Here is a 24,761-nt window from a genome sequence, read left to right on the forward strand (position 1 = left end):
TCTTCTTGTTGCATGTTGAAGCTCTACTTGGAACTTTGTTAAGATCCAGCCATGCTAAATATGATTTTTTTTGCCATTTTTCAAGTGGTCTTAAACTTTTGATCAGGACTGTATGAAGGACAGGCCGGGTCAAGAATCAGTTTACCTGTAAAGACTTATTTTAATATACTGTATATACCATCTATTTTGGTATTTCTACCACTGCTTACCCAAACCACTCCCTGTCTTCAAGATATACCATGCTTTTTTCAAAGCTCACTAAGTTGGCCTACTTACCACTAAAGGTGGCCATATAACCTCTTTTCATGCTCATTGCCAGCATTGATTGTACTCTTTTGCCTTTATTAATGCTTCAATTTTTGTCTTTCCTTGCAAGTAGCTTCAAACTTTTATCAGATGGCATGATGATGAATTTATAATTGTACCTTCATTGATTTTCTAACCTGGTACAGAAAGATCTTTGGTGGCTTGAAAACATTTTAACTACACCAAAAATCTCAAAAGGTTTACTAAGCCGGGCATTATCTTCTGACAATTTGGTGGCATGTTAAAAGACATCTTACGGTGAAATTTCCTATTTTATTGGCATTAGAGCTTATGGTTTTATCTGTAGTTCAGAGCTGATGTTTTTTTCTGCAGTTGGTTCCTGGACTAATGGAATCATGTATGTGTCTATGAATAACCATATCTCTCCCAAAGGTTTCTGGGTATGAGAAATCTTCCCTTTATGATACAATGTGGTAGAGGGACATATGCCCCCCTCCCCCCGGCATCACAGCCCAGGTGCAATTTCTATCTCTGCATCATCTATAATTACAGCCTTGAAAAGCACAGCTTGGTTATGCTCTGTACCGTAAACCATGCCCACCAGTTAAAAGTCAGAAAAAACATATATATATTCAATCCTGATAGTATTTATTGTCATTAATCATGTGTAATGAAAGTGGAAAAGCATCTCTCCTACAGGAGTTCATCTAAAGTTAACGAATCATAATACACAATTGACGTCACTCTACATAGAACTTCCTGTAAATAATATTGGTCTACACAGCACGTTGAGATGCCATCATGAATGACCTGTGATAAGTGCATCTGTACTTATTTGGAACACTTAGGTATTATAAAAAGGACAGGCCCTCTATTGTAGATTATAAGGATATGATAAGTGGTCTTAGAAGTATGTGCTCTGTAAAACCCTTATAATTTACACTAGGTGGTTCTTTATATTCTCTCATACAACATACTCTTTTTGGTAGTCAACTGTGGCCAGCTCCTACCTGTTAGCCTGACATTTAGACTAAGTACTTGACAACATATGAACAAATACGGCAGACTAACCACTGCCTGCCATTGCTGTATCGAATGATGCCATTGTTTCCTGTCTACTACATGTATGACCTTGAGGGCAAGCTACATAGTCCATCTACTCCTTATTGACAGTCCAATTCAAAAATAATCTTCTCACGCTAAAAATATTGCTTACAAACAGTTAGAAAGTACATCCCGATTACTGTGAGAGTCTTTTCTGCCAACCCCCTTTTGTAAAAATTCCATAACTGTCATTTTCCTTCATTCCTTCTTCTGTCTTGATTGGCATTTCAGACTCAGGCTTCTATCTGGGTGATAATCTTCTCCCATCTTTAGGCACTATAGTTATTCTGTAAGAAAAATCAAAAAGTCATTAGACGCTTTATGACTGACATTTGCAGACTATCAATGTTCCATGTAGTTTATGCAAGGTTATTGGATGAGGAGCAAGCGACTGGTGAACAAACCAGGTCTTTTTAAAGAAAAATGAGTTAAATTCAAATACTGAAATTCAGCTGATCTTCCCATCAACATGCAGTTTCGGCTGATGAATGGCCACAGTTTTTCAGCATGGCAGATTACATTTTTGCAATAGGAGAAAAGAAAAAATCGGTTGAGTGGTTCCACCAGGGCTATAGATCCTGGGGAAAAGGCGCCAAAGGGATGGAGAAGATGTTAGTGTAGATCAGGCATGTCCAAACTGCGGCCCTCCAGCTGTTGCAAAACTACAACTCCCAGCATGCCCTAATAGCTGTAAGCTATTCAGGCATGCTGGGAGTTGTAGTTTTGCAACAGCTGGAGGGCCGCAGTTTGGACATGCCTGGTGTAGATAGAAGAAGTATAAATTATAATATATAATATGAAATAGCACCATGATCTAAGTTCTGTTCAGTAACTATTTAGGGAAGGCAGCACAAGTGTTATAGGGAGGTGAAAAAAATATTTTTCAATCCCAATAAACAAATGCCAGTGATGGGTGAACCTAGTCTGGTGGTTCCAAAGCAACCAAATGGATCCAACCGGACGTGATTCAAAAAACAGAAAACACTATAATAGGCGCCACTCCCAAGAGTATGGAGGAGATAGGTATGGTGGGTAGTACCCCCTTGAACCGGAGGATGGTAGTACAATAAAATACTCTCCTATAAGGAGATTCGTGTGTCTGAGGGTTAGAGTACTCACTTCACAAGTGGGGTAGTCACAGGATAAATCTCAAGACACCTGTGACTGACTGCCCCCCTGGCTGGGATCTCATGTCAGATGGTATCAATTGATGGCAGCCAACGACAAGGCTTCTGATCAATGCAGTTTATTGCAATAAACTGCATTGATCTGGACCCCCTGTGACGTGAGTACTCTAACCCTCAGAAACACGAATCTCCTTATAGGAGAGTATTCTATTGTACTACCATCCTCCGGTTCAAGGGGGCACTACCCACCATACCAATCTCCTCCATACTCTTGGGAATGGCGCCTCTTATAGTGTTTTCTGTATTTTTTAATCACGTCCGGTTGGATCCATTTGGTTGCTTTGGAACCACCGGACTAGGTTCACCCATCACAGATTACATTTTTGGCAGACAAGAGTCTGCCGTTGGCCATCGTGATTAAGAGTCTGCACTTGTGTTTTTCAAACAACAGTCAGACAGAATGGCTGACATTGGCATTTGTGGCTGACTTTAATCTCATGTGTACGGACACATTAACACATGAATGCAAAATCAGACTACAAATGGTTTGTTTTTTTGTCTGTCACCACAGAGACACAGGTCTATATGAGAGCTGTATACCCAGCTTATTATTATTCATTTTATAAAACATTGGTCTTTTTTTTAAAGATAATTATACAACTATCAATACACTAACCCACCCCCCCAACCCACATGTCTTCTGCAATAGGCTAGCTGTGTAGCACAACATTCATTAGTTCTTTATGACCTAAATGATTTACAAGTAAATAGGATTTCTGTAAAAGTTATGTCCTCTGCATTATGTAAAATCTTCTCTTGGTGGTGAAATAGTTTTCTATTATTCCTCTTTTTATTTACATTTTTGTGACTTAAAAGCCGCTGCCTCTTCTCTCCGAAGTCATTTAATATTCTGTTTTATGCCAAGCAAGAGACCGAGTTCAGAATGTGAAAACATAAATGTCAGAATTTTTATCAGCACTGAGAGAAAATCTTCATGTATTCTGATAAAATGCTAAATAAAAATTGTGGTTAATGTTTGTGTAACCTGCATCTTTATTTGTGGCAAATTGCTCTTAATGCACGCCAAAGCGGTGACTTGACCATTTATACACTGTATAAGGGTAGAAGCAACAACCCATAGCGCCTATTCAGGGCTGCTATCAGAAATTTCAGGGCCCCATAAAGGCAAACCACGTGGAACCCTCCATTCCCCCAGCCCGTCTCACATTCATCGCCATAACATTTTTATTTACACTGTTTACCTTTCACCATAAATAATGCGTTCACCATATTGTAAGGGTTATTAGGATTACAAAGATGCCACATATTGTTTTGTGATATTTAATAGTAAGTATGTTACAAAAACCTGTGAATTGTAATGGTTTTTACTATATTATTCTATATAATTTTTTTCTAGTAGCATTAAAAAAAATTTACTTTTAAGTTAAAACAGGAAAATAAAAGCTCTATTCTTCTTTCATAACTTTTAATAAAATAATACTTTCATAGGTATGTACTGGGAATCAATCCTCAGACATTCTGTACAATAGGCAAAAGCCTTACCCACTACTATATAGAAATACACAGAAGTTTGAATAGAATTCTTTGTTCCTAGCAGATACTAAATAGTATCACTATTTATTTAATATGATGTCTGTGAAGACAACAGTAATACTATTTAGGCACAGAAAATCCTACACTTGCTTCACAGCCTTTCTATACAGTTGTGGGTAAGAGCTGCTATTTCCTATGCTGAAGGTACACGGTTCAGTTCCCAGTACATACCTGTGAAATAATTGCTTTATAGAAGGTTAAATCAGAAAAATGTAACTTTTAAATTTTTTTAAAATATTTTTCTGATTTTATCAAACTTAAAAGGGTTTTTCCGAGTGTCTGATCAGTGGGAGTCTGACACTCAGAATCCCCGCCGATCATGTGTTTGAGAACGCACCAGAGCACCTGTGAGTATCATGTCCTTCTCCGTGTTCACCAAGCACAGCACTGTACATTGTTTAATGTCTGTGCTTGGTATCTCAGCTCAGCCCCATTCAGTTTTCAGCCCCATTCAGTGCCTAGGCCACGTGATCAATGAACGTGCCGTCGCTTGGCTTAAGGAAAGCTGCGAGAAGGCCACGGTGCTACTGCTACAGCGCTACTGCCAGCGCCGGTGCCTTCGCAAACAGCTGATGGCTGTGACCAATCCACATAATAGTTCATCAGTATTTTTGATTTCGAAAATCCTGTTAAACCCCTGTAATAAAAATAACCTGTACAACATGGTGAACAAATAATTTACGGTGATCGCTAAGTAAATAATGGAACAAATTTTTCAATTTGTTTTAGTTAATATACTATTAGAATACCTGTGCAGAAAACAGCTCCTTGAGTATAGAAGATCCTATCTTTCTAACATGGCAGGTCTATAGTGTAATGGTAAGTCCTGCCTGTCATTCAGAAGATCTGAGGTTGAAATCTCTGCAGAGATTTATTTCTTTAGTAAGTCTACGCGCTGGGAGAAGGGACCAATATCCAACCCATAAGGAGCAAGAGACACAGTTTTACTGATGGGGGTGTTTGCTTTTTTATATTGATGACCTATCCTCAGGTTAGGTCATCAATATCAGTTCAGTGGGGGGACAACTCCCGGCGCTCCTGCCGATCAGCTGTTTGAAGAGACTGCTCATATCAGCGCGGTCTTCTCTCTTGTTTACCTGCTCACTGTCCCAACTGCAACGGTGAGCAGGTGTAATTACAACTATGTGTTCACAGTCACAATAGGATGGCTTCTTCATGTTCAAGTGAATACTACAGAGCCATCCCATTGAAGTGAATGGGACCGCGCAGTTTAATTACACCTGCTCACCGCTGCAGGTACGATGGTGAGCAGGTAACCAGTGAAGAGAAGGCAGCGCTGAATGGCTGTGCTGTGGAGTGAAAAATCTATATCCTTGGAATGCCTCTTTACAATACAAATATCTTTATCTTCTAATTTTACCCAGCTGCTTGGAAGAGTCTGTTCATGTTCAGTGTAAACATTATGTACATAGGTCAGACAATATATCAGTCTATTATTGTCTTCAAACTACCTCAATGGTCAATCACAAGGGCAATCGTCTTACATTATACATTTTCTTACAGCCTGCCCCACCCAAAAAATAGGCACAGTTATATGTTACTGGTGGCACAGTCATTTTATGCATGAGACAAGATGAACTAATTGTTCTTCATGGATAAAGTAGTCTGACCACAGATGCACAAACTAGCATGCAACTGTGCAACATTACTTTCATTAAAAAAAACAAGACAAAAAACAACAACATTAGATTTGCGTGTTGAACCCTGCCTCACATACTTATATGTAAAATAAAGCTTCATGGATGTAAAATAAATTATGCAAATGTCTGAAATTTTCATCATTTTCAGGAACTCTTCCTGCTTTCTGTGAATAATTACCTGTCCTGCATGATTTCAGTAACATACTGCAAAATCATGCATCCTTTTCCTAGGCTCTGTTCTATCAGAAGTGTTTAAGGTACATAGGTGACCATACATTCAGCTTATTTTGCTTATGTGGTTATACTCTAAGAGACTAATGAGAATTGCTCTAGTACTTTTATTTAGTATGCTATGTAAATACAATTAATATTTTGCATATACTGTTTGCACTATATATATATATATATATATATATACAGTATATATGTATATATTGAAACCAAAGGTGGATTTACAAAATACAACCAAAATAATAAAATTTTGAATTTTAGGAGCAAAACTGCTAAATAGTTGCAAATCCAATTTATGCATAAGATAGCCAATATGATTGTCTATAAAATGGTAGTATCACATTCTAAGGCCTCATACACACGACCGTTGAACGGGTCCGCATCCGAGCCGCAGTTTTTGCGGCTCGGGTGCAGACCCATTCACTTCAATGGGGCCGCAAAAGATGCGGATAGCACTCCGTGTGCTGTCCGCATCCGTTGCTCTGTTCCGTGGCCCTGCAAAAAAATAAATAACATGTCCTATTTTTTTCCTTTTTACGGGCAAGAATAGGCATTTCTACAATGGGCCGCAAAAAACTGAACGGTCGTGTGCATGAGGCCTAAGTTGTAGTGGATGGTGAGATATGGAGCCTGAAAGTAAAAAGTTCAAAACATTGTTACCCTTTTGCTCGTCTGTGTTTATAGCTTATATAGGTACTTGTCAACTGTTCTTATTATGCAATTTTTTTATGTTATTTATTATGCTAATGCTTTGTAATGTACCAGCATATCTATGTATGGATCAGTCGGGTTAACAATCCTGACTTTGCCCCTTTAGGTAGTTAGGTGTTGGACTAACTTCCCTAGCTCACTCAGTTTCTAGCTGAGGAAGTAAGAGGGAGCTAAATATGGCCTGAGCTCCAGAGAACCAATATCTCTGATAAATCCACAGAGAGAAAACCATCTCTACTTCACAGTACACCAGGAAAGAACTAGGAGGTCCAGAATCTTTATTTCCCAGTACTAGAGTCAGTCAGTAAGGTATTTGCTGTTTAAAGGGAACCTGTCATCAACTTTATGCTGCCCATACTAAAAGCAGCATAAAGTAGATACTGGTGAGTTGATTTCAGCGGTCTCTACCTTTTAAAAGTTAAAAGGAAGTGGATGCCGAGCACCAACATCACAATTAGAGATGAGTGAATTTTTCAAAAATTCGATTAGGCTGGTTATTTGAATTTATTTGCGGTGAATTGCGTTAAAAAATGGCTATTTCCTGCCTGCAGAGAGCCTTTATAGTGCTGTAGAACACTCTGCTTTGCAGTAAGGCTATATGCACACGACTGTGCAGTTTTTGCAGTCCGCAAACCGCGGATCTGCAAAAAACGGAAGCCGCCCGTTCAGTTCCGCAGTTGGCCCATTGTATAAATGCCTATTCTTGTCCGCAAAACAGACAAGAATAGGACATGTTATATTTTTTTGGTGGGGCCACGGAACGGAGCAACACACGGAGTGCTGTCCACATTTTTTGCGGCCCCATTGAAGTGAATGGGTCCACATCCGAGCCACAAAAACTGCGGCTCGGATGCGGACCAAAACAACGACCGTGTACTTGAGGCCTAACACGCATAGGGAGTCTTTTGTGGTAGTGAAACAATTGTAGTTTTACAACAGCTGGAGAGCCGCAGGTTAGCCATCCCCGCGTCAGAACAATAAACCCAATAAACTGATCCTGTCTGTGGAGCATCTGTCTTCGCTTGGTCAGCATTTGGTCAGTAATCCATCAGTATTGCTAAAACTAAAAAAACAGGAGTGAATTCAAAACAGAGATGACATGTGAATGGAATATTTGCATGTCTTCTGTTTTTTGTACCCACTCCTGCTTTTGGCTACCAAATCACAAGCCAATTCTGATGGGACTATACAGGCCTTACAGCTGCTACACAGAAAGGAACGTTGTGCGTCTCATTTTTCCTTCCTTCTGACAGATCAGAAGAAGGGTCAAATAAATGATGATGTCAGCCAGGCCGAAAGGCAAAATAGTGGCCAAGTAATGAAGTGGGGAGGGTAGGAACAGCATGAGTCCACAGAGTGGCCCTATGACATAGTGGTGAGGTGGAAGCAGCATGAGGAGACCGCAGAGTGGCCCTATGACATAGTGGTGAGGTGGAAGCAGCATGAGGAGGCCACAATGATAGTGTGGAGGTGGCAGCAGCAGCATCAGGAGGCCACAGAGTGTGGAGGTGGTGGCAGCATTGCAATAAACCTAATTCCCAATTCTGTTTAAACTCAGGAGTCACTTCCCATGCAGGGAATTTTTGTATTCTCAGACCACAGGGAGCAATAGAACACTTAAGATATTCTTCCAGACTCTTAACATTCCACCAAACTCTGGTAAATAACCTATGAGCTTCAATCAAGTCAGAAGTCAACAAGCCATCAAATCCAACGCCATAATGGGGAAAAAAGAGAGAAAAAATAAAATAAAAGGTATTATTAAAACAAGTGACTCTGGGTGCCTGTCCCCCAGAAAACAGGGAAAACAAGAACCACTGCAAAACTGGACACGGCCAAAATGATGTGCGTGTGTGTAGGGGGGGGGGGGGGGGGGAAGAGGGGGCACACACAAATGCAAACATGGTCTGAGAGTACAGAAATTCCCTGCATGGGAAGTGACTCCTGAGTTTAGACAGATTTGGGAATTAGGTGTATTGCAATGCTCCATGATTTTGATCCTTATTGACCATGATAAAATCTTGCTTGCAGACATTAAAATAAAAATTAAAACATTTGAAGATAAACTGAGCAAATTTGAGATAGAGAAAGTAATGGCATTCAATATCAGATTACAGAGCATATTGAAGACTTATGACAAAGACATAATGATGGGTAAAAAAATCTCAATTCCAGAGGGACAAATTAGACTTTGAACGTACACAGGCATTTAAATTGAAACATACTGGTAATACACGTGATGTGGGACAGGGACGTTTTAATCATGGTAATGTTAATGTGGCATCAAGCAATATGACTAGTGATGAATTTTTATCCGGAACCAGCGACGACGGCGGGTCAGGTGAGGGTTACGCAAATCCCAAAAAAAGAGCACCGAGTTTTCAGAGAGGGAACAACTCTCCTCCTCCCAACAACAAGAGACGATTTCAACGACATTAGAAGAACAAAATAGGAACAGTGTTTCTAATGGTGATTCTCTGAAGATTATTAACTTATTCTTATATTCACTTTCTGAGGTTGAGAAATTGGTTTTGGAAAGGGGTCTTTCATTTTCACCCATGAATATTTTGGATAATTTTAAATTCATTAATGATGTTTATTTGTTTTGCAGACAGCTTTGCTTTAAATTGCTTTTTGAACAACCGTCTACTTTACACCAACTTCCTGATGATGAGAGAGGAGTCTTTATCGACCTTTTGGATCTTCTTAAAGAAAATGAGTCTAATTTGGGTAGATGACAATTCACATTACATTCAATATCGGTCTTTAAGACCAAGTTAAATAGGCTCCTTAAGTCTGCACTACACATGAACATCATCACTAAAAGAGAATTATCATTTTTGGAAGTAAAAAATCTGGTGGTACCTACCTTTTACATGCTTCCTAAGGTCTTGACTGTCACTTGAGAGATTACATGCATTTTTGATAGAAAATTTTCAAGATATTTAGCTTCCTCCTAACACACTGCTTCTTACGTGTGATGTTGAATCACTTGATTCTAACATAGCACATGATGATGGAGTTGCCGCAGTTCAATATTTCCTATCGAAATATACTCATGGAGATCCTGCAGACCATACTTTTTTGGGTACATGCCAGGAATGTATTGATTTTGTGACAACTCTTAATAATAATCCTTTCAACATCACACTGACCTACAGGATTTCAGAAACATCCAGAGATTTTTTGGATTTATAAATCCATTTGGATGGAACTGAGGTTCGGACCCCTTTACATCGTCACGAAACAGCTACAAATAGCTCATGACATTTCAATAACTTCCATCCCCACCATCTACAGACAGGAATACCAAAAGGGACAATTCCTCAGATTCCGTCGCAACTGCACTACTATGCAAGATTATCAAGAGGCTGCAAGAGATCTGTCCACACGTTTCCTGTCCAGGGGTTACCCCAAGAATGTCTTGTCTCAAGCCTACAAAATAGCCTACAAAGCCAATAGCTCGGAATTGTTTAAACCTCGACATCGAATGACAAATAAAAAGGTACAACTTATCACTCGATTTAACAACCAGTGGAATGATTTGTACAAAATATTAACTACACACTGGTATCATCTTCTCTCTGATGCCAAACTTCGACATCACATTAATGCACAACCAAAATTTATATGACAAACTGGTGCATGGTCATTTTTAAAGACACACCAAGCCATTAACAACTGGAGTTAAACTACAGGGCACTTACCCTTGTGGCAACTGTAATGTGTGCTAATATATGATAGCTTCTGATAGCTTCGTGAATCCAAAGGACTCTAAAAAAATTTTGCCTTAGACATTATGTCAACTGTCGTACCAGAAATGTTATCTACGCCCTCATTTGCAAGTGTGGTAAAATATATGTAGGCCAAACTGGTCAAGAACCACGCAAACGTATCCAGCAACAGTTATCCAATATTGCTTTGGCATGCCGTGATAGGACCAAAGGAGAGAAAACATTGACCTCTGTAGCTAAGCATTTTTGGATGCTTATCAAAGCAAACCCTAAGGTCTACAAATTGTTGGATTGGGCTGGGTACGCAACAATCTTAGGGGAAGCCCCATTACTCCACAGCTTCTTCGCCTGGAATCCAAATGGATCTATGAACTGGACTCTCTGACACCTAATGGAATGAATGAAGAACTCACATTCACAGATTCCACTTAAGGGTTGTCTGCACACCGACACACTCACGGATGGATGTCCAACTCACAATGTTCTGCACATTTATTTTTGTTTTAGTTTTTATAGGTCCATTTGGTATATTAATTTATTGTTTTGACCATTGGCGTTGTACCATCATATTGATATAATTTTGTTCATATTAAAGAGGGTTAAAGATATTCAGAGAGACCACAGATAAGAAAAGATTTGGGAGGAAAATAGTTTTCAAATAATTTTTTTTTTTTTCTGTTTTGCCTCTGGCGTTATAGTGTTTATGCGCAATACATATTTCATGTGATCTATCACTACTATTTTGACATGTATTTTTTTTATTACTGAGACATTGGTGAGACTAGTGTGATACATAGGTATATACTTTTATCATGATTATTATATATTATGGTTGATGATGAATACTGTTAATATTTATAAATTATTTATAAATATACATGAATTTATATGTTTTACTTATTTATAAGTTGTGTATCTTTTTCCATTAATTTATTGACCAATAAATCATGTTTAGGGTACCACAAATGTATTGAATCATGTATGAAATATATATATCTTTTGGAGTATAACTCATCTTTATTTATAATCAAGAATATATGTATATTATCATTTTTATCTTTTATTTTTCATTCTAATCATCTCTTTATATGTATAACTAATTATTTAATCATGTATGGGATATTTTGGTATAGATTATTTATTTTCATATTCTTTATCATGCTCACATTATAATAAAATTTTTCACACTTATCCACCCTGTTCTCTCTAATTATTATTAAGTATGGCTAAAAAATCCTTTTCAGATACGCAACATGTATTTTCTTCAAGTTGAATTTGCGTTCCACTTGCCTATCACATGACATACTCTATGTATCACGGGAGTTTTCTCCGCAATTATGAGCGCTCAATTTTCAGCTTCCTGTCTGTGGAGCGCACGGCGCATTAGGTGTCGGAGTGCATAGCGCTCCACTGCCGTGACGCGTCACGCTCATGTCATCTTTCATCACATGACCTTCTTCACACTCCCACTTCCCTAACATTGGCGCACACGCTGTATACTATTATGGACACCAGAGGCACCGCAGGTGTTTTATTTTCATTACAGGTGACTTACATTATTATCAATTATTTCTTATATTAGTATATATAAAGGGCTCTGGGGCATACAGGCATTTACCCCTGAGGAAGACGTTTTTTACCGGCGACATTTCTCCATTCAAACCCACCTGGATAATCTTATACCCTTGTATCTTACTCGGGTATTAGGTACCTTGATGCCATATTATCATTGATTATTTATTATATATCCAGGGTCACATCTTATGCTTTAACTTTGCGTATTGTCAGTTTTTGACTATTTACATTGTCTCCCCATTTGTGGCTATTGGTGGGGACTGTATATGTGTTTTCGTCTTATTTGGTATCAGCACATAACATGTTGTATACAATTTTTAATCGTGTTAATGTGTCTTTGTAGTCCAGTAAAATTTAAGCACTGATTTTATGATTGGTGGATGTGAGCTTTATTGGTGTTTTTTGGGGTCATAGGCCTTCTTTTTGCATATATATGTGTTGAACTGCTAGTGCACTCTGTTTGCATTTGTGTGTGCCCCCCCACACATCATTTAGGGTGTGTAAGAAGGAGCACTTGGCATCAGATGTGTGGCATCAGGCGGATGGCAGCATCAGAATAGTAGCTGCTGCAGGTAGCCAGAAGAAACCAGTCTCTTTTGTCAAAGTGTTGGTGTGGCACCATAAATGATCTAGTCCTTCCCTGTGTGACTCCGTTCACCCGGGCAAGCCAGGTGCAGAACAGCGTGAGAATGATGAGAGGGGTCGCACATGGCTTGCATACACTACATACCTCTCTACATGGATCTCTACATGAAAATAATGTATTTGCTGTAAATCGCATATCAGCCTATGTTGGGGGATGCCTTTGGGGCAAAGTTTCCTGGCCATTTTTAGTATGTCTTGCAGATGGGTGGAAGACTTCAGGAACCGCTTGAACCCAGATTGAACATGTGTCGCATGCAGGGCACATGGCTCAACCCTCCTTGATGCAGCGCCGACGCGATGTTCTTCCGATTGTCGTCACCATGGTTACAATTTTGAGATATCGCGGAGAAAGCCAGGATTCGATTTCTTGATGAAGGACACGGAGCAGTTCCTTCCCTGTGTGACTCCGTTCGCTCATGCAAACAAGGTGCAGAACAGCCTGACACTGCCGTGTCCTGCACATGTGGTATGCTGGATGGGCACAATGAATTGTCCCTGCAGTGGAGGCTGAGGACACGGTGGAGGATGATGAGGCAGAGGCAGACATTGTCGCAGGACCAACAGCGTGAGAACGCAGAGGAGGAAGCGACATCACCTGGCCAAGTTGCTGGTGTGGCTGTGCAGAAACCACTTTCACCCAGTGGGCCATAAAGGACATGTATTGTCCCTGACCGTAGTTACAGCTCCACACGTCGGCGCTGCCGTGGACTTTGGCAGACACCAACAGGCTCAACGACTGGCCCACCTTCTGTTCTAGATGTTTGTGCAGGGCTGGTACTGCCTTTTTGGCAAAGAAATGACGGCTTGGGACTCTCCACCTCAGCACAAGCCATCAGTACTCTGAAAGGTGCAGAGTCCACCCCTTGGAAAGGGAGGGACTGCAGCACCAGCAACTTAGACAGGAGCACGTTCCGCTTCTGCGCCGTTGGATGAGTGCACGCATACTGTTGTCTCTTGGCAATCGCTTTGGTGATCGATTGCTGACGGAATGACTGACGAGGAGTAGGCGGGCAAGGAGCAGGAGCATCAGAACCAGCAGATGATGGGAAGGACAGACAGCTTCCTTCGGCTGAGGTGGTGGAGCCTTGACTGCCTGAAATCGGCTGCGTGCCACTAGGTGATGCTGCAGTTACTGCAGCAGGCTGGACCACCACATCGGAGCCACGGTTCTCTCAGGCCACTTTATGCTGCATATGTTGACTCAGGGCCATGGTGCCAACATTGACACCCTGGCCACGCTTCACCTTCTGCCCACAGATTCTAGACATGGCCATGTCCACCTGCTCCGGCGGCTTAAAGGGGTTGTCCGGGTTCAGAGCTGAACCCGGACATACCCTTATTTTCACCCCGGCAGCCCCCCTGAGCCTAGCATCGGAGCATCTCATGCTCCGATGCGCTCCAGTGCCCTGCGCTAGATCGCGCAGGGCACAGGCTCTTTTGTTTTTAATAACACACTGCCGGGCGGTAACTTCCGCCCAGCAGTGTGTTCGGTGACGTCACCGGCTCTGAGGGGCGGGCTTTAGCTCTGCCCTAGCCGTTTTACTGGCTAGGGCAGAGCCAAATCCCGCCCATCAGTGCCGGTGACGTCACCGGGGTTCCTGTCAGCCCCATGGAGAGCCCGGTACGTCACCGGAACTCTGAAAAATGCCTTTGCCCTGCGCGATTTAGCGCAGGGCAAAGGAGAGCATCGGAGCATGAACTGCTCCGATGCTCATGTCAGGGGGACTGCCGGGGTGAAAATGGAGGGCTGTCCAGGTTCAGCTCTGAACCTGGACAACCCCTTTAACACAAAACTGCCACACCGCCGAGTAGGTGATTTTACCCCCAACACTACGCACTGACTGACTGCTACCGCCGCTGCCTTCCGTGAACCCATGCACTCTCGAAGTGACCCCTGCTGCCACATCACTCTACTCTGCTGTGACCTGTGCCTGCGCCAGAAACATTTAGGCCTCTGCCACTCCCCTGTGCAGGGCCTGGCACTTCTCTGTCTGACATACTGTTAGATCAAAAAAATTAATAAAAAGAAAATTAAAAACACCCCAAAAAAGTCTGTAATTTTCTTACTTCACCACACAACAGCTAATAAGCCCTTTTTTTCACACTAAAGTAATATACACAAAAAAAGGCTTTAGAACATATAACTGCACCGCTGAACGGCAAATATAGTTTTGTTTTTCCACTATTACACGACAAAAAGGGCTTTATAACATACAGTTAGGTCCATATGTATTTGGACAGAGACAACATTTTTCTAATTTTTGTTCTGTACATTACCACAATGGATTTTGAACAAAACAATTCAGATGCAGTTGAAGTTTAGACTTTCAGCTTTAATTCAGTGGGTTTAACAAAATGATTGCTTAAAAATTTGAGGAACTGAGGCATTTTTTAAACACAATCACTTCATTTCAGGGGCTTAAAAGTAATTGGACGAAGTAAATAATTGTAAATAGAATGTTCATTTCTAATACTTGGTTGAAAACCGTTTTTTGGCAATGACTGCCTGAAGTCTTGAACTCATAGACATCAGCAGACGCTGTGTTTCCTCCTTCTTAATGCTCACCCAGGCCTTTACTGCCGGGTTTCAGTTGCTGCTTGTTTGTGGGCCTTTCTGTCTGAAGTTTAGTCTGTAACAAGTGAAATTCTCTATTGGGTTCAGATCAGGTGACTGACTCGGCCATTCAAGAATTTTCAACTTCTTTGCTTAAATAAACTCCTGGGTTGCTTTGGCTTTATGTTTTGGGTCATTGTCAATCTGTATTATAAAATGCCGACCAATCAGTTTGACTGCATTTGGCTGGATTTGAGCACACAGTATGTCTCTGAAAATCCCAGAATTCATCCGGCTGCTTCTGTCCTGTGTCACATCATCAATAAACACTAGGGGCCCAGTGCCACTGCCCAAGCATCACACAACCTCTGCCGTGTTATACAGATGATGTGGTATGCTTTAGACCATACTTTTTTCTTTCCATCATTCTGGTAGAGGTTGATCTTGGTTTCATCTGTCCAAAGAATGTTCTTCCAGAAGTGTGCTGGTTTTTTAAGATGTTTTTAACAAAGTCTAATCTAGCCTTCTTATTCTTGAGGCTTATGAGTGACCTGCACTGTGCAGTGAACCCTCTATATTTCCTTTAATGCAGTCTTCTCTGTATGGCAGATTTGGATATTGATAGGCCTATATCCTGGAGAGTGTTGGTCACTTGGTTGGCTGTTGTGAAGGGGTTTCTCTTCACCATTGTAAGTATTCTGCGATCATCCACCACTGTTGTCTTCCATGGGCGTCCAGGTATTTTTGCATTGCTGAGGTCACCAGTGCTTTCTTTCTTTCTCAGGATATACCAAACTGTAGATTTTGCCACTCCTAATAGTGTAGCAATTTCTTAGATGGGTTTTTCCTGTTTTCGCAGATGAAGAATGGCTTGTTTCACCTGCATGGAGAGCTCCTTTGATCACATGTTTACTTCTCAGCAAAATATTCAAAATGCAAGCACCACACCTCAAATAAACTCCAGGCCTTTTATGTGCTTAATTGAGAATGAAATAATGAAGGAATTGCCCACACCTGCTCATTAAACAGCCTTTTAGTCAATTGTCCAATTACTTTTGGACAGGGTGTCACATGTAAAGGAGCTGAAACTCCTTCATCCAATTTTTATGTGGACACCCTCAAATGAAAGCTAAAAGTCTGGACTTTATGTCCATGTCCATTATATAACTATAACTTGAATATGGTTTAGTAAACAGGTAATAAAAACTAAATCTGTGTCAATGTCCAATTATATATGGATCTAACCGTATAACTGCACTGTGGAACGGCAAATATATTTTTCTTTTGCGACTAAAACACGCCACAAAAGGCTTTAGAACATACAGTATAACTGCACCACTGAACGGCAAATGTATTTTTCTTTTTCCACTTATACACGCCACAAAAGGCTTTGGAAAATAGAACTGCACCACTGAACGGCAATATATTTTTATTTTGCCACTATAACACAACAAAAAGGGCTTTATAACATATAGCTGCACTGCTGAACGGCAAATATATTTTTCTTTTGCCACTAATACACTCCACAAAAGGCTTTAGGACAAATAACTGCACCGCTGAACAGCAAATATATTTTTATTTTGCCACTATTACATGACAAAAAGGGCTTTATAAAAATATAACTGCACCGCTGAACGGCAAATATATATTTATTTTGCCACTATTACACGACAAAAAGGGCTTTATAAAATATAACTGCACTGCTGAACGGCAAATATATTTTTATTTTGCTACTATTACACGACAAAAAGGGCTTTATAACATATAACTGCACCGCTGAACGCCAAATATATATATATTTTTCGCCACTAATACACACCACAAAAGGCATTAGAACATATAACTGCACCGCTGAACGGCAAATATATTTATCTTTTGCCACTAATACACGCCACAAATAGCTTTAGAACATATAACTGCACAGCTGAACAGCAAATATAGTTTTCTTTTACAACTAATACACAACACAAAGTGCTGTAAATTTAGCACTTCACCACACAACGGCTAATAAGCCCTTTTTTCCCCACTAATACAAGCCCAAAAAAGCTTTAGAACGTATAACTGCACCGCACAAGGGCAAATAAGACATAGAAATATTTCCTTGTAATAAACCCTGTTAATGGCTGTAAAACTCCAATAACAAGAACGGTTTGCTGGAATTACAGAGCTGTATAATGACAATTTAGATCCCCAGTCAGTGCAGCAAGGTGTAATGGGATTGTTCCTATTACCCAGGCTGTAACCTCCCCTACTGAGCCCTGTTCAACATAAATGCTGTGGAATGATTCCTCCCTATCCTTTTACCTTGAATAATCTTTCCCTGCACTTGTGAATCGATTTTTTTTAGCACAGTTAATTTTTTTCTAGCACTGTCCCTAGCGCCTGCTGACATCTCTCCCTGCACTAAGTACACTGGAAAATGGCAGAATCCAAGATGACTGAGGCTATTTATAGGGCTGTGACATCACAGGACTGGCTGGATGCTGATTGGCTGCATGCATGGCATTATGGGTGATCCCACCTTCCCAGAGTGTTTTGCTCCATGTCCTCACACCTGCAGCAGCCATTTTAGGAAAAAATTCTATTTGTTACCACAAAGCATGAGGAAATTCGGATTTAGTGCAAATAAAATTTTTCCTGAAATTCGCATCGAATTCCACTTCGTCAACATCGATTCGCTCATCTCTAATCACAATCATTGCAGACTGGGCCTGGAAAAGAGTCACGGCCACCTGCGAAAAGTCATGGTTATTCATGAATTCCTGCTCTCTCTGCCCACCTGCTGATGACTGACAGTCTTCTACCTAGTTTTCTCCCTTTCTCTCTAGGAGAGAACTACCAACCATCAGCAGATGGGCGGGGAGTGCAGGAAATTATGAATAACCATGACTCTTCTCGAGTAGATTTGACTCTTTTCAAGGCCTGGGCTGTAATAATTATAAAGCTGGTTCTCGGCAACCACTTACATTAGCTCATGAGTGACACGTGGCTGAAATCAGCATTTCAGTCACTACTTTATGCTGTCCTCAGTGAGGTCAGCATAAAGTTGATGACAGGTTCCCTTTAAGGCTGATGGAGACTTTACTGCAGTGAGAAGGACACTGCTAAAATAATTTTAACTCTGGTCAGCCATATCTTAATCCTGTACCCCTCAGCTGGAAATTGCAGCCACCACTGCAAGAATAATATTGCCAGCTGTAGATTCTGCACATAGAGACTTAGGAGTAATACAAGGAGGTAATACAATAGAGGTAAGGAGTAATACAATCCCTATCCATACATTTCTGCCTGGGAATATTTCCACTGTGAATTGTTTGTGTTTTGATACCATTTAATTTGCTAAAATTCCCATTCTGCACTTTAGTAAAGAGAGACATTTATATTTTACAACTGGCCTAGTTACTCTTCCTGGTTCTCTTCCTATTTCTCTGGCCGCTACTTTAGTGTATTATTCGCTGGCTCTATTTCTTCTCCTCTTCCTCTTGATGTTGGAGTTCCTCAGGGCTCAGTACTAGGTCCTCTACTCTTCCCCCTCTATACTGCCCCCAATAGGACAGACTATCAGTAGATTTGGCTTTGAATACAATCTCTATGCTGACCACACCCAACTATACACTTAATGCCCTGGCATCACCCCTGCTTTACTCCAAAACACCAGTAATTGTCTGGCAGCTGTATCTAACATCATGTCCTCTCTGTATCTAAAACTGAACCTCTCAAAAACTGAACTTCTTGTTTTTCCCCCATCTACTAACACCTAAACTTGATATTTCAGTCTGCAGCACTATCATAACTCCTGTGCAACATGCCCTCTGTCTTCGGGCCACATTTGACTCTGATCTTTCCTTTTTCCCCATATTCAATCAACGTAGGATATATCCAAAAAATAACCACACTATTGATGGTTAAATGCACTTGGTGACAGCTTGCCCCTGATGTGGGATATAGCCAAAAAATAACCTCACTATTTATGGTTAAATGCACTTGGTGACAGCTTGCCCCTGATGTAGGATATAGCCAAAAAATAACCACACTATTGATGGTTAAATGCACTTGGTGACAGCTTGACCCTGATGTAGGATATAGCCAAAAAATAACCACACTATTGATGGTTAAATGCACTTGGTGACAGCTTGAACCTGATATAGGATATAGCCAAAAAATAACCACACTATTGAGGGTTAAATGCACTTGGTGACAGCTTGCCCCATATGTAGGATATAGCCAAAAAAACAACCACACTATTGAGGGTTAAATGCACTTGGTGACAGCTTGCCCCATATGTAGGATATAGCCAAAAAATAACCACACAATTGATGGTTAAATGCACTTGGTGACAGCTTGACCCTGATGTAGGATATAGCCAAAAAATAACCAGCACTATTGATGGTTAAATGTACTTAGTGGCAGCTTGTGCGGGCGCACCACAAGACACAAAATGTCCGCCGATAACCCCAGAAAAAAGTGAATGAAAAACGCTCTGGGCAGCCTAAAAACAGTGAGCAATTGAATAGCAGCAGTTCAATGATCCACAGCTGTAGATCGATCACTGAATTAAGTCTTTTGGAGGAGTTAATCACTGCCTAATCTCGCCCTAACGTCGCAGCTGCAACCTCTCCCTACACTGATCAGAGCAGAGTGACGTGCAGCGCTACGTGACTCCAGCTTAAATAGAGGCTGGGTCACATGCTGCACTGGCCAATCACAGCCATGCCAATAGTAGGCATGGCTGTGACAGCCTCTTGGGGCAAGCAGTATGACTCTTGTTGATTGGCTGCTTTGCAGCCTTTCAAAAAGCGCCAAGAAAGTGACGAACACCGAACCCGAACCCGGACTTTTACTAAAATGTTCGGGTTCGGGTCCGTGTCACGGACACCCCAAAATTCGGTACGAACCCGAACTATACAGTTCAGGTTCGCTCATCCCTAGTTATAACTAAAATATTTCACATGAAAACTAACAATTACTTGGCTTGGCCCTTTGGGATCTCGGACACCACTTCAACATTTTTGCTGGGGAGCTCGGTGGAGCTGATGCTGTGTTTTATCCAAATGAGAAAGATTTCATAATAAGGATTTGGAGAAGGGGCAGAGGGATAGCAGAGCAGGGAAAGGCTGGTGCTGCTACTAGGGGTTCATACCACGGGGGAGTAATAAAGCCCACCATAATGTCCCCCAGTAGAAATAATTCTCCTTATAATATGACAGAGCAAAAAATAACCCCCTTGTAATGCCCCCAGTTGAGCTAATGTTCCAAATAGTGCCCCCATAATGTGCCAGTATAAAATATCCCTATATAGTGCTCCAGTAAATGCCCCCAAAGTGCTCCTCTCCCCCCTACCTCCTAGTGCCCCCCATAATGTACCAGTATAAAATGCCCCATATATAGTGCCCCAGTAGATGCCCTCAGTGTCCCCCATATTTGTAAGTATAAAATACCCCTTCTTAGTGTCCCGTAGATGACCCCATAGTGCTCCTCCCCTCCCTTCCCCATAGTACCCACCATAATGTGTCCCAGTATAAATTGCCACTATACAGAGCCCCCATATAAAATACCCGCTCTTTGTGACCTCAGTAGATGCCCCTATAGTGCCCACCAATAATGTGCCAGTAAGAAGTGCCCCCATAGTGCCACCCAATAATGTGCCAGTAACAAATGCCCCCAATAATGTGCCAATAATAAGTGCCCCCATAGATGTCCCCCAATAATGTGCCAGTAAAATGTGCCTCAATAGATGCCCCCCAGTCATGTGCCAGTAACAAGAGCCCCCCACCATCATGTGCCAGTAACAAGAGCCCCCCATATCATGTGCCAGTAGCCAGAGGCCCGCCCCTATCATGTGCCAATAGCCAGAGGCCCCCCTATCATGTGCCAGTAGCCAGAGCCCCCCATCATGTGGCAGTAGCCAGAGGACCCCCATCATGTGCCAGTAGCCAGAGCCCCCCATCATGTGCCAGTAGCCAGAGCCCCCCATATCATGTTCCAGTAGCTAAAGCCCCTTGTGCCAGTAGCCAGAGGCCCCTCCATCATGTGCCAGTAGCCAGAGCCTCCCATAGCATGTTCCAGTAGCCAGAGCCCCGCCATATCATGTGCCAGTAGCCAGAACCCCCCTATCATGTGCCAATAGCCAGAGCCCCATGTGTCAGTAGCCAGAGGCCCCCTATCATGTGTCAGTAGCCAGAGCCCCCATATCATGTGTCAGTAGCCAGAGTCCCCTCATATCATGTACCAGTAGCCAGAGCCCCTCATATCATGTGCCAGTAGCCAGAGCCCCCCATATCATGTGTCAGTAGCCAGAGCCCCCCCATATCATGTGCCTGCAGCCAGAGCCCCCCCATATCATGTGCCAGTAGCCAGAGCCCCATGTACCAGTAGCCAGAGGCCCCCCATCATGTGCCAGTAGCCAGAGCCCCTCCTATCATGTGCCAGTAGCCAGAGCCCCATGTGCCAGTAGCCAGAGGCCCCCTCATATCATGTGTCAGTAGCCAGAGCCCCCCATAACATGTGCCAGTAGCCAGAGCCCCCCCCCCATATCTTGTGCCAGTAGCCAGGGCCCCTATATTGTGTGCCAGTAGCCAGAGGCCCCGACATCATGTGCCAGTAGCCAGAGCCCCCCTTATATCATGTTCCAGTAGCCAGAGCCCCCTCATATCATGTGCCAGTAGCCATAGCCCCCACTATCATGTGCCAGTAGCCAGAGACCCCCTCATATCATGTGCCAGTAGCCAGAGCCCCCCTCATATCATGTGCCAGTAGCCAGAGCCCCCCACCCTATCATGTGCCAGTAGCCAGAGCCTTTCCTTCCCCCGTATCATGTGCCAGTAGCCGCCAGTATTGTACACATATAAAAAAAAAAAACACTTATACTTACCTCCATCACACAACGACGCGATACAGGCCTCTTCCGGTCTGTGTCCCGCACTATACGGCTCAGGTGGTGCGATGATGTCATGGCGCCGCCTGCAACGGCCTCTGATAGGCTGCCGCCCACAATGGAAGCGCTCTTCTCCCTGTGTGACTGTCTTGCCGCCTCTGCCACCACTTACCGCCACGAAAATATAGTTAGTTGTGGGTCGGCGGGGGCCCCCTAAGGTCTTGGGGGCCCGGGGGCAATTGCCCCCCTTGCCTATATGGAAGCGCCGACCCTGTTCATGAGTTGTTTCTGGTATTGTAGTTTTGTCCAATTCAAGTAGTTGTAATACCCGACCTAATAGAGTGTTTCCGTTTCTTGGGAAAATCTGTATTTCTTTAGTGTCGTTTAGTCCCTGTAGTGTAGGAAAACTGCTGTTGATCCTCATTTAGCACTTATGGTCTTTATATTCTGATAACAGATACAATAATTGCAGTATCTGCACTTGAATGTTTTTTTAATAAATAGAATAAAATATGCCCTAGATAATTTCTTGGCAGCTCCCTCGACTTCTCTGCCAGTTTAATTATTGCAGATCAAATAGGTTTCCTCCCTTGAAGATTTCTTTCGACAAGTTCTTGCATATAATCCATTATTTACCAAAAAACTATTAACACCCTCTTCATCTCCCAAGACTGCTTAAAATAGTAAAGCCAGGGAATTTTATATACTCTCTGTATTCACCCTCCTACACAATACTTGCATGTCTTCTTATATGCATTGTTGTAACGATATATTCTATCAAAGATGCAAAAGTTCTTTAGGATTTTAACACTGAGGATAGTTTGATTGGTGGAAGTCCAACCTCTGGGACTTCCTGCTGTTTTCTAATAAATTTTATTTAGAACTCAAAGAGCCTAAGGGGAGTGGCTTCTCTGAATGACTAATACATTTCTGTTTCTTTACAATAAAAAAACAACACGGCAGACTTCATTATTTTGCAGAAATAAGACTGGACTGAGTCTAAGGCCACTTTCACACAGTCAGTGTTTGGTCAGTGATCTTTATCAGTGATTGTAAGCCATAACCAGCTAACATGGTAACATTTTTTTTTTTTTACGTCTGAAAAAAGAAATCCATCCATTTCAGCCTATTATCCTGCAAGTTGATCCAGGTGTGGGTCAAAAACACAGAACAGGTACAACTCTTTCCTTTAAAGGGAATCTGTCACCAACCTTCAGCATTTTTAACTGCATGTATAGCACTGCTTCTAAATATACATTTAAATCCAAAGATCTCTGTGCAACCCAAAAAACGCTTTTATACATATGCAAATAAGGCTGTAAGGAGTCCAAGGGGCTGTACTTATCCATTGTGTAGCCCAACTGCACCCATCGGCAGTGTACCCCACTCCTCCCCTTCTTTTCTTCTCTCCCCCTAGCTGTGGTCACCGCTGCAGCCAATGACTGGTAGTGACCTGTCACCTGTGAGAGAGATGATCTAGTGACATGCATCATGGTTGACAGGTCACCGCGGTGGTCAGTCATTGGTTGCAGTGGTCACTTGGCGCCTATCAACATGATGTTGATGCCAGAGCATCACAGAGCTGCAGAGACCTCCTGGAGCAATGGAGCTGGAACACAGCAGTGGGGACCAGGTAAGTATGAGCCCCACCATGGGTCAGCCACTCTCTGAAGTCTTTTTAATTCTTTGATAACCCCTTTAAGCAATTATTATTTTTCTGTCCACTCTTTGACAAATGTAAAACTTAGGATTAGTGTCGATCACAAATATTGTAATCGCAAATTTTTTGCGTGAATATTGCCACTTTAAGAATTCGCAAATATCTAGAATATAGTGTTATACCTTCGTCATAGCGAATATTCTAGATTTTTTTTCATGGGTCAGTACCCATGATCCCTCACTGCTTCTTGCTTGTGGGCCAATGAGAAGGCTGCAATATCTAGGAGTAGTGTTGATTGCGAATTTTGGTATTGCAAATTTGTTATTGCAAATTTTCCGACTGCCGATTTTCGCAATCAAGAAAATAATGACTGGAGATTACAAATTCTCGAAATTCTCAAATATATGATGAATATTCGTCCAAATATTCGTGAAATATCGCAAATCCGAATATTGCCCTGCCGCTCATCACTACTTAGGATAAACCTATGGACAGATACTTTGATCGCCACTGTGGATCTTTCGAGCTTCTTCAGTGATATCGTTAGTATCTTTCTGATTAGTGTCCTCCTTGCCTAGTCTGTCAGGTTTGTAGTGGTGCCAAGTTCTTTCCATTTTGTTATCATGGTGTCAATGGTGCTCTATGGCATGTTAAAAGTTTGGAATATTTTATTTATAAAACAACCCTAATTTATACTTCTCCACAACTTTGTCTCTGATCACTTGGGCAATCTCCTTGCTTTTCATGTTGCTTGCTTAGTAGTGTTGAAGACTCAGGAATCTTTCAGAACTGGCGTATTTATAATCACATCATGTGACACCTTGGTTTCACACAGGGGGAACTTTATTCAAATAATTATGTTGGTTGAACCAGACATTATTTTGGGTTTCATAGTAAAGGGAGTGAATGCAAACACAGCTTTTCATAATAACATAAGGCTGAAAAAAGACATCTGTCCATCCAGCTCAGCCTGTTAACCTGCAAGTTGATCCAGAGGAAGGGAA

At 41.8% G+C, this 24,761-nt stretch overlaps 1 protein-coding gene across 1 annotated transcript in view; it reads right to left on the reverse strand.

Moving 5' to 3' along the window:
* Window positions 1–898: 898 nt before the first annotated feature.
* Window positions 899–24,761, reverse strand: part of SHISAL1 (shisa like 1) — a 256,452-nt gene continuing 232,589 nt past the window's right edge. The window contains exon 5 of the mRNA XM_044277852.1: window positions 899–1,658. Within this exon, the coding sequence (XP_044133787.1) occupies window position 1,658 (1 nt within the window). The 3' untranslated portion in view covers window positions 899–1,657. The remainder of the gene's footprint in view (window positions 1,659–24,761) is intronic.

The sequence above is a fragment of the Bufo gargarizans genome, chromosome 2, assembly GCF_014858855.1.
Source record: "Bufo gargarizans isolate SCDJY-AF-19 chromosome 2, ASM1485885v1, whole genome shotgun sequence".
Taxonomy (NCBI): domain Eukaryota; kingdom Metazoa; phylum Chordata; class Amphibia; order Anura; family Bufonidae; genus Bufo; species Bufo gargarizans.